Source organism: Diabrotica undecimpunctata, chromosome 8, assembly GCF_040954645.1.
Source record: "Diabrotica undecimpunctata isolate CICGRU chromosome 8, icDiaUnde3, whole genome shotgun sequence".
Classification (NCBI taxonomy): domain Eukaryota; kingdom Metazoa; phylum Arthropoda; class Insecta; order Coleoptera; family Chrysomelidae; genus Diabrotica; species Diabrotica undecimpunctata.
The window spans coordinates 61,138,942-61,151,524 of NC_092810.1; the positions used below are offsets into that span (position 1 = coordinate 61,138,942).

The 12,583-nt window shown below is 32.6% G+C and overlaps 1 protein-coding gene across 1 annotated transcript in view; it reads right to left on the reverse strand.

The window, feature by feature from the left end:
* The window catches only part of yl (Putative vitellogenin receptor yl), a 147,025-nt gene that overhangs the window by 81,822 nt on the left and 52,620 nt on the right, over positions 1-12,583 (reverse strand). The window contains exons 7-9 of the mRNA XM_072540372.1: positions 3,462-3,649; positions 2,265-2,466; positions 197-509 (exon numbers count right to left, since the gene is read on the reverse strand). Coding sequence (XP_072396473.1) covers positions 197-509; positions 2,265-2,466; positions 3,462-3,649 — 703 coding nt within the window. The remainder of the gene's footprint in view (positions 1-196; positions 510-2,264; positions 2,467-3,461; positions 3,650-12,583) is intronic.

The following is a 12,583-nucleotide window of genomic DNA, read 5'->3' on the forward strand; positions in this document are numbered from 1 at the left end:
AAAATCTCGGAAACAAGTGGTGCAAGAATGTAGAGAGAATCAGTGAGACCAAATGAGTTCAATGAATCTGAAATTTAAAAGACTAGGTGTGTTAGTTGAAAAACAAATAATCTTATTACTTTTCACAAGAAAACATACCACGTATCAATTTTTAAATTCATATTATAGTATTATACAAAATAAATAAAATACATACCTTTGCACGTATGACCATCCGTATCTAAAATTTTATTTTCCGGGCACGCACAAGCATATGACTGAGCCTTCAATAGACAAATATCACTACAGGAAGTATGGTCACAAGGATTCACTAGACGCTTTTCGAGAGCATAGTGAAAGATACTGATTCCATAGATTAGATTTTTATGTTCTTCTACGAGTGTATGGTGATTTTTACCATCGAACTTATCACAAGTTTGAATGCTATGGGAGTCCCAATCTGACCAATACAATTTGTTTTCAAACACAGCGATGGCATAGGGATGTTTCACGATTCCTTCCAAAACAATCTAAAATTAAATAGAACTGCTAAAATATATTTTATAACAAATAATTATATGTATATATATATATATATATATATATATATATATATATATATATATATATCACAGGACAAATAATTCTGTTAATCTATCATCCGAGTCATTTGTTTGCAGCCACTTCTGATATGCTTGTTTCTTGTTGTGTACTGAATTAGCGATGTCTTGTGTCCACCAGAATGGAGTATCCTTTTTGTTCCTTTGGACCATGCCGACTGCTTCATAAGCTGCTTAATTGACTTTATTTATTATCTCTTGGTAGGTATTCTGGGCTAAAGAGTAGATCAGGTTTGTTAATTTTTGGCTAAGCCGTAACTTATATAAAAATGAAGTCGTTTTGCAACAATATTGTATTTGGTTGGATTCATTTCCAGTAGCTTTGATTGTGCTGGTTGGTTGTCACTTTGATGTAGCGGTTGCGGTCGATACTGTAGGTAACATTTTGATCTTACCATATAGTGGTCCGCACTCCGGTCCTCTTAACACTCTTAAGCCTTCGACTTGTATGTGTATTTCTTGTTTTGTAATAACTTAATCTACAATTGACTTATCGTTTCTCGTTGGTGGACCCAGGTATACTTATGTATATTTTTAAGATGGTAGAATCCGTTTAGGATTTTCAGAGAGTGCTGTTCCCAGAATTGGATTAATTTTTTATTTATTTTTGCACCTACTAATTTGTCATTTGTTTTTTTCCTGTCCAAGCACTAAACTCTCCCAACAGTACAATTCTTTATGACTATTTATATTTTCAATGAGTTCTGATAAAGTGTCGTAGAATATTTGTTTATCTGTTTTTAATGTACTTTCTGATGGCGCATATATTCCAATGATCTTGAGATCGTACCCTTTCCACGTAATAGATACTCTAATAATTCTCTCATTGATTTGTTTTAAGCTTTTTAGCTTTCCTTTTAAGTCTTTTTTATCAATATAGATACCCCTGCTTGTGCTCTCTTGTCTTTTTCTACTCCACTATAAATATGAATAAAACCTCCTATGTTTTCGCTACCTTGGCCTTTTTTCGATAAGAACTGTGATATTTTATTTTATTTTTTTTTTACTTCTGCTATGACTTTTTCTGACTTTCTGAAGTTCGTTCTCAACAGAGAACGAACTCTGGGTTAAGCTGTCGGGCAGAAGATCATTCTGATAAGTAGGACGATGGTAGTTTCTTTTGTTGGAGATGTTTGGAGGATTCCTTCCTTCTTACGTACCAGCAGGATTTGGGCGTTAAGGAAGAATAACCGGAATAGACGAAAATTAATTTTTAATTCGTTGATAATTTATATGAAAAAATTGGTTAAATTAGTCCTATTATATATTGACTATATTTTGGAATCAACATAATTTTATTTTGTTCAAAATTTAGAAAATATTTTGAAAGTTATCAATCAATTGCTAATAAATAATATCAAATAATAATAAAATACTGCGGGTGGCCTGATATACTAGTTAAATTCCTGACCTTAATTAAAGATACATATTATATAATTGGAGAACGTGCAAATTAATGATAGCGAAACAAGAATTAACAAATGTTCACAACCTTTAACAAAAAGAGCTTTTTAAAAACACAAACCAGAAAACAAGATATTGATAAAAGACAAACTATTATTGGACAAAAATACCCTTTCCAAGAATATATATATATATATATATATATATATATATATATATATATATATATATATATATATATATAATCTATGTATAGCTTACCCTTTGATCAGTTCCGTCTAAATTAATACTTTCTAATGTCATCTTTTTGGCATCAGTCCAATAAAGTCTAGAGTTAGGTTGATCTAGAGCCAAACCATTGGGCCAGTGTATATTATTGGTGACAAACGGTCTGTCATGGGAACCATCCATAAGTGAATATCCAATTGCTGCTGGTACTCCCCAATCAGACCAATACATATCTCTACAAAAGAAATTCTACTATTTACTCGCCCGTAAATTACGTAGTAAAAAATGAAGTAGGTAGCTAAATATTTTTTTTGTAAATTTTATTGTATTTATGAAGGACTATCGTATTAAGACTGAAATATTATGCCCTAATTAGTAGAAGCCTCGTGATTTCCTTGGTCACAACTATTCATATTTAAAGGTCGAATGGTGCCTCAATGATCTCAAATAGATAACTTAATGTAGAGTCATATGTCGACATGTTACCAATCCAACGGTAACTTTAACATCTCAACTGTAAATTAGACATAATGTAAACTAAATTTCATTTAATAATTTTTAAAGGGTTTTTACCCACATATTTAGTGGCTACATCCATGTATTAACTAGACACTGATGATGGAATACTTATTCCGAAAACGTTTTGTCAATTCAACATAGCCCAACTGGGTTTTTTATATACCTTTTTATAAAGGATTTTATTTAAAAAATTTTTAATATATGGTATACAGCCAAATACAGGAACTTTGTTTCCTTGTGGATTTTTTAATATACTTATATTTTTAAATTAGTTATTTTTTTTTAATTTACTACTGTATGTTTAAGATTGCATCTACCATAATGACTAATATTAATTTTTACATTAATCATTTATTATAAGTACATTTTTACATTACAAGTACAAATTACTCATTTATTGAAGTTTATATCGCGCAAAGGCTCCTTCTTGGGCTTTTATATATCCCTAGCTCTAATATTATTTATTATTAAATAACTAGTTTTTATAATTAAATAAACCAATAGGTGAGTAAAATAAACGTTTTGTTTTTTTTTTTTAAATCTAAATTGTAATACAATTAAATGTAATAATTCACGACATGCCTATAACATTACAATTGGTCACAACTGAAAGAAGGCTGTGAGAAGCATAGAAGAACCTACGAAGGTAACAAGTAGGACCTGTCACTAAATATGACTTTGAAAGAGAAATTAAAAGAAGTTATCACTTACCCAGCTTCCACATTAACAACAATCCCACGTGGTTTTCGAATATCTTTGTTGACTAGTACTGTACAATGGTTACCATCATTGGAACATACTCCAACATGTTGTTTCAGAGCATCGGTAAAATAAATATTATGAGTTAACCAATCAAATGCTAGATCCTCTGGTAAACTTAATCCAGATGTTACCAATACCTAAAAACATAAAAAATTATATTTATATCTAAAAACATAATTATTCATTACAATTACAACATAGAATCATCTCTACCCGTATCATAAACTTTATGGTTACGGACCTAACACAGGACATTTTCATTATTGAAAAACTTTTCACAAAACTTGTGACCAGAGTATTTTGTGGTTTATAAATTCATCTTTAACATAGTATTTCTTTTGATATTTTTTTATCGAGTTGAATTTTTGCCACTATTACAATACGTCAATCTGAGGAAGATCTTCTTAAAGTGCCTATCCGTTCCGGATGTTGGCGATCATCACGGCTATCTTTACTTTGTTTATTGCAACGCGGAACAGTTCAGTGGTAGTCGTGTTATACCACTTTCGTAAATTTTGAAGCCAGGAAATGCGTCTTCTTCCCGGTCCTCTCTTACCATTTACCTTCCCTTGGAGAATCAGCTGGAGAAGGCCGTAACGTTCTTGATTTCTCATTACATGTCCTAGATATTCCAACTTTTTGGTTTTGACGGTCATGAGAATTTCACATTCTTTCCCCATTCTACACAGGACCTCCACATTAGTAACTCTGTCAACCCAGGATATACGTAAGATGCGGCTATAACACCACATTTCGAAAGCTTCGAGCCGATTCATAGATGCAACAGTTAGTGTCCACGCTTCCATTCCGTAGAGCAGAACTGTGAATATGTAGCAGTTCAATAGACGGCATTTTGTTTTTAATGATATGTCTCGACTGTTGAAAATGGTTCTCATTTTAACGAATGCTGCTTTTGCTTTTATTATTTGCTGTTTAATTTCTGTTGAGTGGTCCCATTGGCTATTTAAATTGATGCCTAGATATGTATATTGCTCGACTCTTTCGATATTCTGTTGGTTGATTGTAAGTTGAGCGTTTAGTATTGGTTTTTTACTAATTGTCATAAATTTGGTTTTCTTTATGTTAAGAGCTAGTCCGTATCTGTTGCTGACTTCTGTTATGCGATTTGTTAATATCTGTAAGTCATTCAGATTATCGGCAAAAACTATAGTGTCATCTGCATATATAATGTTATTCAACCATTCACCGTTTATTAGTATTCCTTTCGCACAACAGTCTAAAGCTTCCTTAAATACCCATTCAGAATAAATATTGAACAACGATGGAGACAAAATACAGCCCTGTCGTACTCCACGTTCTATTGCAATTTTATCCGTTAACTGGACTTCTATTTTGATTTTAGCCATTTGATTGTACTAAATGTTTCTTATAATTTTAAGATCTTTGTTGTCAATTCCAATTTCTTGCATTAGAGTCATTAATTTGTCATGTTTTACTCTGTCAAATGCCTTCTGCTAATCTATAAAGCATACGTATATGTCATAATTCACATCCCTGCATCTCTGAAATAGCACCTGTACAGCAAAAAAGGCCTCCCGTGTTCCCAGAGCATCACGAAATCCGAATTGTGTTCTTGTTAGTTGTTCCTCACATTTTGTATATATTCTTTTGTGAATGACCTTTAGAAATGTTTTAAGTAAATGGCTCATAAGGCTTATCATATATATTGTTAAATATATTTGTCAACCATTTTATGCCATCATAGTCCATAAGTTTTAAGAATTCTGAGTGAAAATTATCAGGGCCTACTGCTTTACCATCTTTGGTGCTTTTGATGGCATATTTTACTTCTTCGACTGTAAATGGTGGTCCAGATTCGCAATTGGTGTTTGTTGTAATACCAGTGTTACTTCGTATATCTTCAAAAGTTTTTTCCACGTATTTAATCCAAATATTCCTTTTATGCTCTATTTTCAGTACTATGTTTCCCTGATTATCTGTCAGGAATCCAGTGTTCTTGTGTTTATATAAGCCTGCCGCTTCTTTAATCTTTTTATGGAGGTTAAATGAATCATGTTTTTGTTGTAATGACTCTATCTCTGTACACTTCGAGCTAAACCAATTTTCTTTTGCTATTTTAATAGCCCTTTTTATTTCGTTATTTATGTTGTTGTAGTAATTCTTATTATCTTTAGCGTTTCTTCTGTCTTCCATCATACATAGAATCTCCTCCGTCATCCATTCCTTTTTATTTGTTCTTTTAGGTTTCAAGTATTTCTCTATTATTTCTTGACTTACTTTGTGCAAATTTTCTAATTCTACATATGTGTTATCTGTTTCTGTACGAGCCCATGGTTTTTCTGTACGAGCCAACGTTTTTTCTTTTGGGCGTTTTTGTACCTTTTTCTTTACTGTTTTATTTTTCAGTTGGTTAATATCGTACTTTATAATTTTTGGTCTTTGAACTTTCTTTAAACTAAGTTTCATTTTGGCGATAAGTGGATTGTGGTCCGAATTTATGTCGGATCCCGGGTACGCTTTAACAGATGTTATAGAATTTCTAAATCGTTTGTTAATAAGAATATAGTCTATTTGATTTCGTACTGTGTGATCTGGAGTATCCTGGGGAGATTTCCACGTATATAGTCGTCTTGGAGGAAGATCATAAAAGGTGTTTGTCACTACGAGCTGTTCTTCAGTTGCAAATTCATCAAACGGTCTCCGCGTTCATTACGTTCCTCTAGACCAAAGGATCCCACTAAATTTTCACTTTGTCCTTTGCCAACTTTGGCATTAAAGTCTCCCATTATTAGTATTATTTCGTTTTTCCGAATCCTTTTGACAATAGTAGTAAGGTCATTGTAAAATTCTTCTATGATTTCTTCTGGGGCGTCCGCTGTAGGAGCGTATACTTGAATAATGTTTGTTTTTATGGGAGTTGTGTTTAGTTGAACTAAGAGCATCCTTTCTGATACAGATACAAAGTGACTGACACAATTGGCGATTTTATTATTCATAATTAGGCCCACTCTATTTATATGTTCGTTCTTAAGATTTCCTGAATAGAATATTTTGTAATCTTTCATAACTCGGTATCCCGTATCTGTCCAGCGCATTTCGCTTATTCCGATAATATTATTCGAGAGTCTTTCCACTTCTTGAATGGTATTATAGATTTTTCCCGCCTCGTACATTGTTCTAACGTTCCATGTACCTATCTTTATGGCTGTTCGCAATACTTTTAGAGATCCATCATGTAGAATGTAGTTTGGTTCGTGAGGATTTCTCTTGATAACGACCTGGAAGGCCTCACGGTTTGAGCTAGATTTACCTTTCCTGCCGAATCTTGAATTCCGATTTTCATGGTCAGTAGTCGGAATCTTAAAGTTTTTTATCACCATGATAATTGTACTAGAGATACTTATAAGAAGTCTTTAATGCAGTGGTTTCTCCTTGCATTCTGAGGAAGATAGGGAAGATAGTCCCTTTTTTATATATTCTTGAGATTGAAAAGTACAATAACTTAAGTTTAGTGTGAGTAATAAAGCAAACCATGTTTTTTCAAAGTAGAACTTCCAAGTACGTTATATAAAACTACAAACAAATATTAAAATATACAGCTTTCTTCTACAAGAAATTAATTTTAAATCTAGTTAGTAGTCAACATTGTAAAGAATAGTTTCATCCTGCTTATAAAGTGCGGTATCCCATATCCCATATAAAGATACGTTCATCCAAGTGACGAAATACGGGCACTCCTCACAGTAGTTATTCTGGGCCTATACAAAAAATGTAAGCGGGAGTGAGGTAATAATATTCTTTAGTTGCATTGGTAGTGTAATTGCCAAATCGTGATTAAAATAAAATATATAAAGCTGATAGGAAAGGCATTCAGGCATCAAATGTCCGAAAATGATTTAAGACCATAATAATAAAAGGACCTTCTCCAACATAAAAAAAGATCTCCGTTCCGATTTTCAGGTGAATACTGTTTCAAATTAGAAAAAACAGAATAGTTACACTAAGAATGGGGTTTGAATAATTCTGATAGAGAAAAACATTATTTATATGATAAATTAGAAGATACACTTAGATATATTCCATCGGAAGATGAAATTATAATAAAAGGTAATAGGTACCATGAAATATATTGAGAACTGGGCTTTGGAACTAAAAATGATGTTAAAATAACGAATGAAGAACTTTATTACTTGAGACCTGGTGGTGGTCATTCGAAATTTAAGAAAAAATAAAGGAGAAGAGAAAACCGTATAAAGAGTGGCAGTTGTGAATAAAATAATGCCATAAAATATGCAGAATTTAAAACACCGACCAAAGAAAATATTTTAATTAGATGGGATGTATCCGAGACGAAAATAAAAAAATAGTTCACGCAAAGAATATCAACAACTAATCGAACAACAGTTTATTAAATAAATAATTTGTCAAAAAATCAGTTTAACTAACGCATAACGGAGGCAGAATGGAAACATTAGGCAAAATCTAGGGGTGGCACCATTTGATGCCAAAATGAAATAGTATAAAATAACATAGTTAGGACGTGTTAAACGTTGTAACGTTATAAACGTTACATGTTTCTTATTTTTCGTTAAATAATTATTTTATTTTAATTTCTTTCGATTTTAGTCATTTAATAACTTGACTCTTTCTTTTTACTATTTTTATTCTAAAATTATTTGACGCTCAACTCTTCGATTAACTTTCTATTTACTAAATATTCTGCCATAATCTAATTTTCACTTAATGTTCTAATTCCCTGTACTCAGACCCCATTATGTTCTATGATATAGAACATATATTAATTTCTATGCCCTTCTTCAGTCGACAAAATATATCTGTCAGTTGGCTACTCTTGACTTCTATCATGTCAGTTGTACTTCAAAATAGAAAAGAAAATATTATTTATAAATATCCTTCACCTATAAAAAGATATGCTTCTATTAAAAATTGATTTAAATTGTTAAATTTTTCTTAGGGTTTTTGGCCTACATTCAATTTTATATTGTTCCTCCTTGTTGAGTGAAACTTCCTAAAGCCTTGTGGTGCACCACACATGCGATAATAACAGCATAGGAGATATGCAAAACTTAATAGCTGCTTAAGACCAAAACGAGCTCGATCCCGGTGTCTGCCTTCACCAACCTGAAAGCTACCCATAAGCAAGTTATTCTGTGAAGCTAACATCACAAGTCATCAGCAAGTTATCCTGTGAGGTCGTAAGTATCATTTTAAAATCTTTATGTAAAGCTATAGGCAAGAGTTGTTTTTAATTTAATAATAAAATTTTATTTTTTTTTTTAATTTTATTTATGACCAATAAATATGATTAGTTAATATTTTAATTTATTTGTCCTAGCCAAACTCATTTTTCAAATTTACATTTAAGATAAGACGTTCGCATACCTGAGAGACTAAACTAGACGAGGATTAACAATTGACTCCCAAAGAAAGTTGTGAGTTTTATTGTTCTACATTGGCTCCCAACTTTCGGCAATAGTTATACTGTTACCCAGTGACCCAGTGACACCCACCGTTTCTGATGGGTCGTTCGATGGTTACACTTCGGCGCCCAATGCCTAAAACTTAGATCTAGAAGGTAACAACGTCAAGTTGCTAATCACACAATACAAAGAATGACTGCGTTGCTAGTTCCTGAAAGAAGTAGAAGAAAAAAAAGACCAAAGAAGACTTGATGGGAGATACTAATGCAGAACGTTTTTTTCTTTTTGACGTTTACTATAGTGCCTTTTTTGTCTGTATTTAATTTCATTGTGTATTAGTTTTTAGTATTTGCCATTTATATGTCTACTAGTTGAAACTTATATAGAAATTATTATATTGATTTATACATATTACTTTTTTTATTACCTATTCTACATTTTCTCATGATGGACCTGGCCTAACTTAACGTAATCAACTTTTTAATAAACGACAATATATTCTGCAAAGGAAGAGGATACAGAATGGGAAACAAAGAAATAAAAATATTTTGTTACGCAGACGACGCAATTTTGATAGCTCAAGATGAAGATAGTCTGCAAAGACTGGTCCACAGATTTAACATAAGAGCAAAAGAATTTAATATGACAATCTCATCTCATAAAACTAAAACAGTAATAGTCAGCAAAGAACCAACCAAATATAAAATAGAAATTGATGGCATCAGCATTGAACAAGTAATGGAAATAAAATACCTGGGAATTACACTATCCAGCTGTGGAGACTTGGACAAAGTAAGAGATCAAGTACAAAAAGCAAATAGATTGGCAGGATGCCTTAATAACAGTATATGGCGAAACGGACACACTAACACTGAGATGAAGTCAAGAATTTATAAAGCCAGTGTAAGACCAATAATGACATATGCCTCAGAAACAAGACCCAACACAGCCATAACGCATAAGCTACTGGAAACTGCAGAGATACTACTGCAGAGTACTAAGAAGAATTACAGGAAATACGCTGAGAGATCGAAAGAGAATTGAAGACATTTGAAGTAAATGTAACGTACAGTGTATAAATGAATGGACACAAAATAAAAAAAAAGAATGGAATACCCACATAAGCAGAATGGAGAAGACCCCCGTCGTCAAAATAGCAAGAGATAAGTCACCAATCGGCAGAAGAAGTATCAGACGACCACTCAAAAGATGGAGTAACAACCTTTCATAGAGCTATTATTCCGCTAATGAACAAGCGGAATTGCTTATAAAGAGGAAGAAAAAGAAGAAGATATTCTGCTTAGTCTTACTACTATTAGACTTCAATTAATATGCTTTCAATTACCTCTAGCCGTTTATGAAGCATACCATGTAGTGTTTTTAATGACGACAATTCATGTGTAGTTTTTTAATGGCATAGAACTTTCGTTATACAGCCAAACACAAAATAAATAAGAGAGTACCCATAATTATAAGGAGCCTAAATTCTCTAATACAAGATCATGATTAAATCTACGTTAGGACAAAAACACTTTCTTCTCTCCTAAGGATCAATCAAGATATTGGTTTGCAAAAGACATACAACACGAAAAGAGGGAAGTTATACAAATGGTTAAAGAAAAGGTAATAAGATTAACTACAACTTTATATATAAAAATCTCGTGTCACGATGTTTGCCCAATCTAATATTCAAAAACCGCTGAACCGATTTCAATAAAATTTTGTGAAAGTGTATTTGTTGGTCCAGCTTAGAATATATGATATTTTTTATCTCGATGAATGAATGAATATTTATTTTTTTAATTATTGTAAATTCAAAATGTTTTGTACCACTTCACTTCTACAGTTTTAGTTTATTTGATTCGTTTGTTAAACGTCCTTTTGTGGTATTTTATAACTACATACAAAATATCATAAAATGACGTTTAATCGTGTGTTATCCATTTTTCTAAAGTTTGTGTTTGTAGTCAGATTCTGGCTATTTCAATTTTATAAAGAATTATAATGATAGCAGTTTAGCAGTTCTGAAGAGTTTTATTGTTTTTTCCGCTCCACTGCTTTAAATTTTTCAATCAGGATGTACGTTGTTTCCCGGATCTTGTTTTTCCTCCCACCTTTCACCAATCGTATCAATTTCCTTTTCTTCACAGTGTTGAGTATTTCTTTAACTTTTTTCATCTTTCTTAAGATGTCCGTGTTTGGTTACGTGTTTATGATATTTTCCATATTCTTCGATAATATCAAATCAAATTTCAACGCTAGCAAGTCTTTTTTCAGTTGCATCCGAAATTGTCCGGTCTTCAACTCCATATAACAGGACAGAAAATATGTAGCATCTTAATACTCTAGATCTAATTTCTATTCCCAGTTTTCCATGACATAATATTCTGGCTATCACAATGTGTCGTTTTATGACAAGACTACAGTCCCATCGTTTATTTAGCTCACATCTTCGTTTCGTCTTCAATCTTTTTCTTACTAAAAATTACGATTTTTTTTGTGTGTTCAGAGCCATTCCATGCCTTTCGCAGAACTACACAGCGTGCTTAACCAAAATGTGTAGCGCTTCTCTGCTCTCCGGAAGGAGTATCGTATTATTTGCATATCTAAGACAATTCACTAGTATATTTTAATAGATGTACTGTGGCGCACACAGGGAGGGGGGTTTTGGGGGTTAAACCCCCCCCAGGGCATATAAAGTAAACAATATATAAAGAATAATAGGAAAATGTAACTTGTCTTTCACACATAATACAAAAAATCCAAAACGCTGATTGAATAATTAAATTACCACTTTAAATATGTAGAACACAATAATTATTGTATAAATAGACACTAATTAATAATACTTTTCATTATATTTAGAAGATATAGATACCTAATATTAGGCTTATGAAAAAGTAGACAGAACGAGTCTGTTGCGAGTAGGATGCGCCTACAGGACTGTATCTGCGGCGGCCTTGTGGACTATCACGGGCTGTATTCCTCTGCATGTGTTAGCAGTAGAAGAGACGTATCTATGGGAGAAGAAAACATTTGACAACAGCTATAAAAAACAGAAGAAAGGGAAAGATCAATGGAAAGATGGCAAGAAGAGTGGAACAATAAGGAAGATGTTGCTCAGTGGACAAAGATGCTGATCCCGAGCCTAAGGGACTGGGTAGATTGTCTGTTTTAGGGCGTATCTTCATAGGTTCAGAAAGACAGATACAGATAAATGCCTATACTGCGAATATTCCGACATTGTTAGTCACACAATGTTGGAGTTTAATACATGTATAGTGAAGAGAAACAGAATGTATAAAGAAATAGGTATGAACCCTGTGACTGTAAGAGAGATGATCGTGAATATGGCGGAAAATACGGAGGGATGGAATAGTGTTCATAATTACATCCGAGCAGTCATTAAAATTAAAATAGCGATGATGATTTCCAACCTCCGATAGGAGAAGGAACCTGAAGAAGTCATTGAAAAAAAAGAAGAAGAAAAGAAACACCAACCGGGCTAACGACAGAGATAAGATCTAATTACTGTTTCAATGGAAATAAGTCGCAATTGAAGGTTAAAATAAGTTTATTGGCGTTTGAATTTTTGATCTTTGATCTTGCACTGATAACTTGTTTATACTCCAACAATTAATAGAAAAA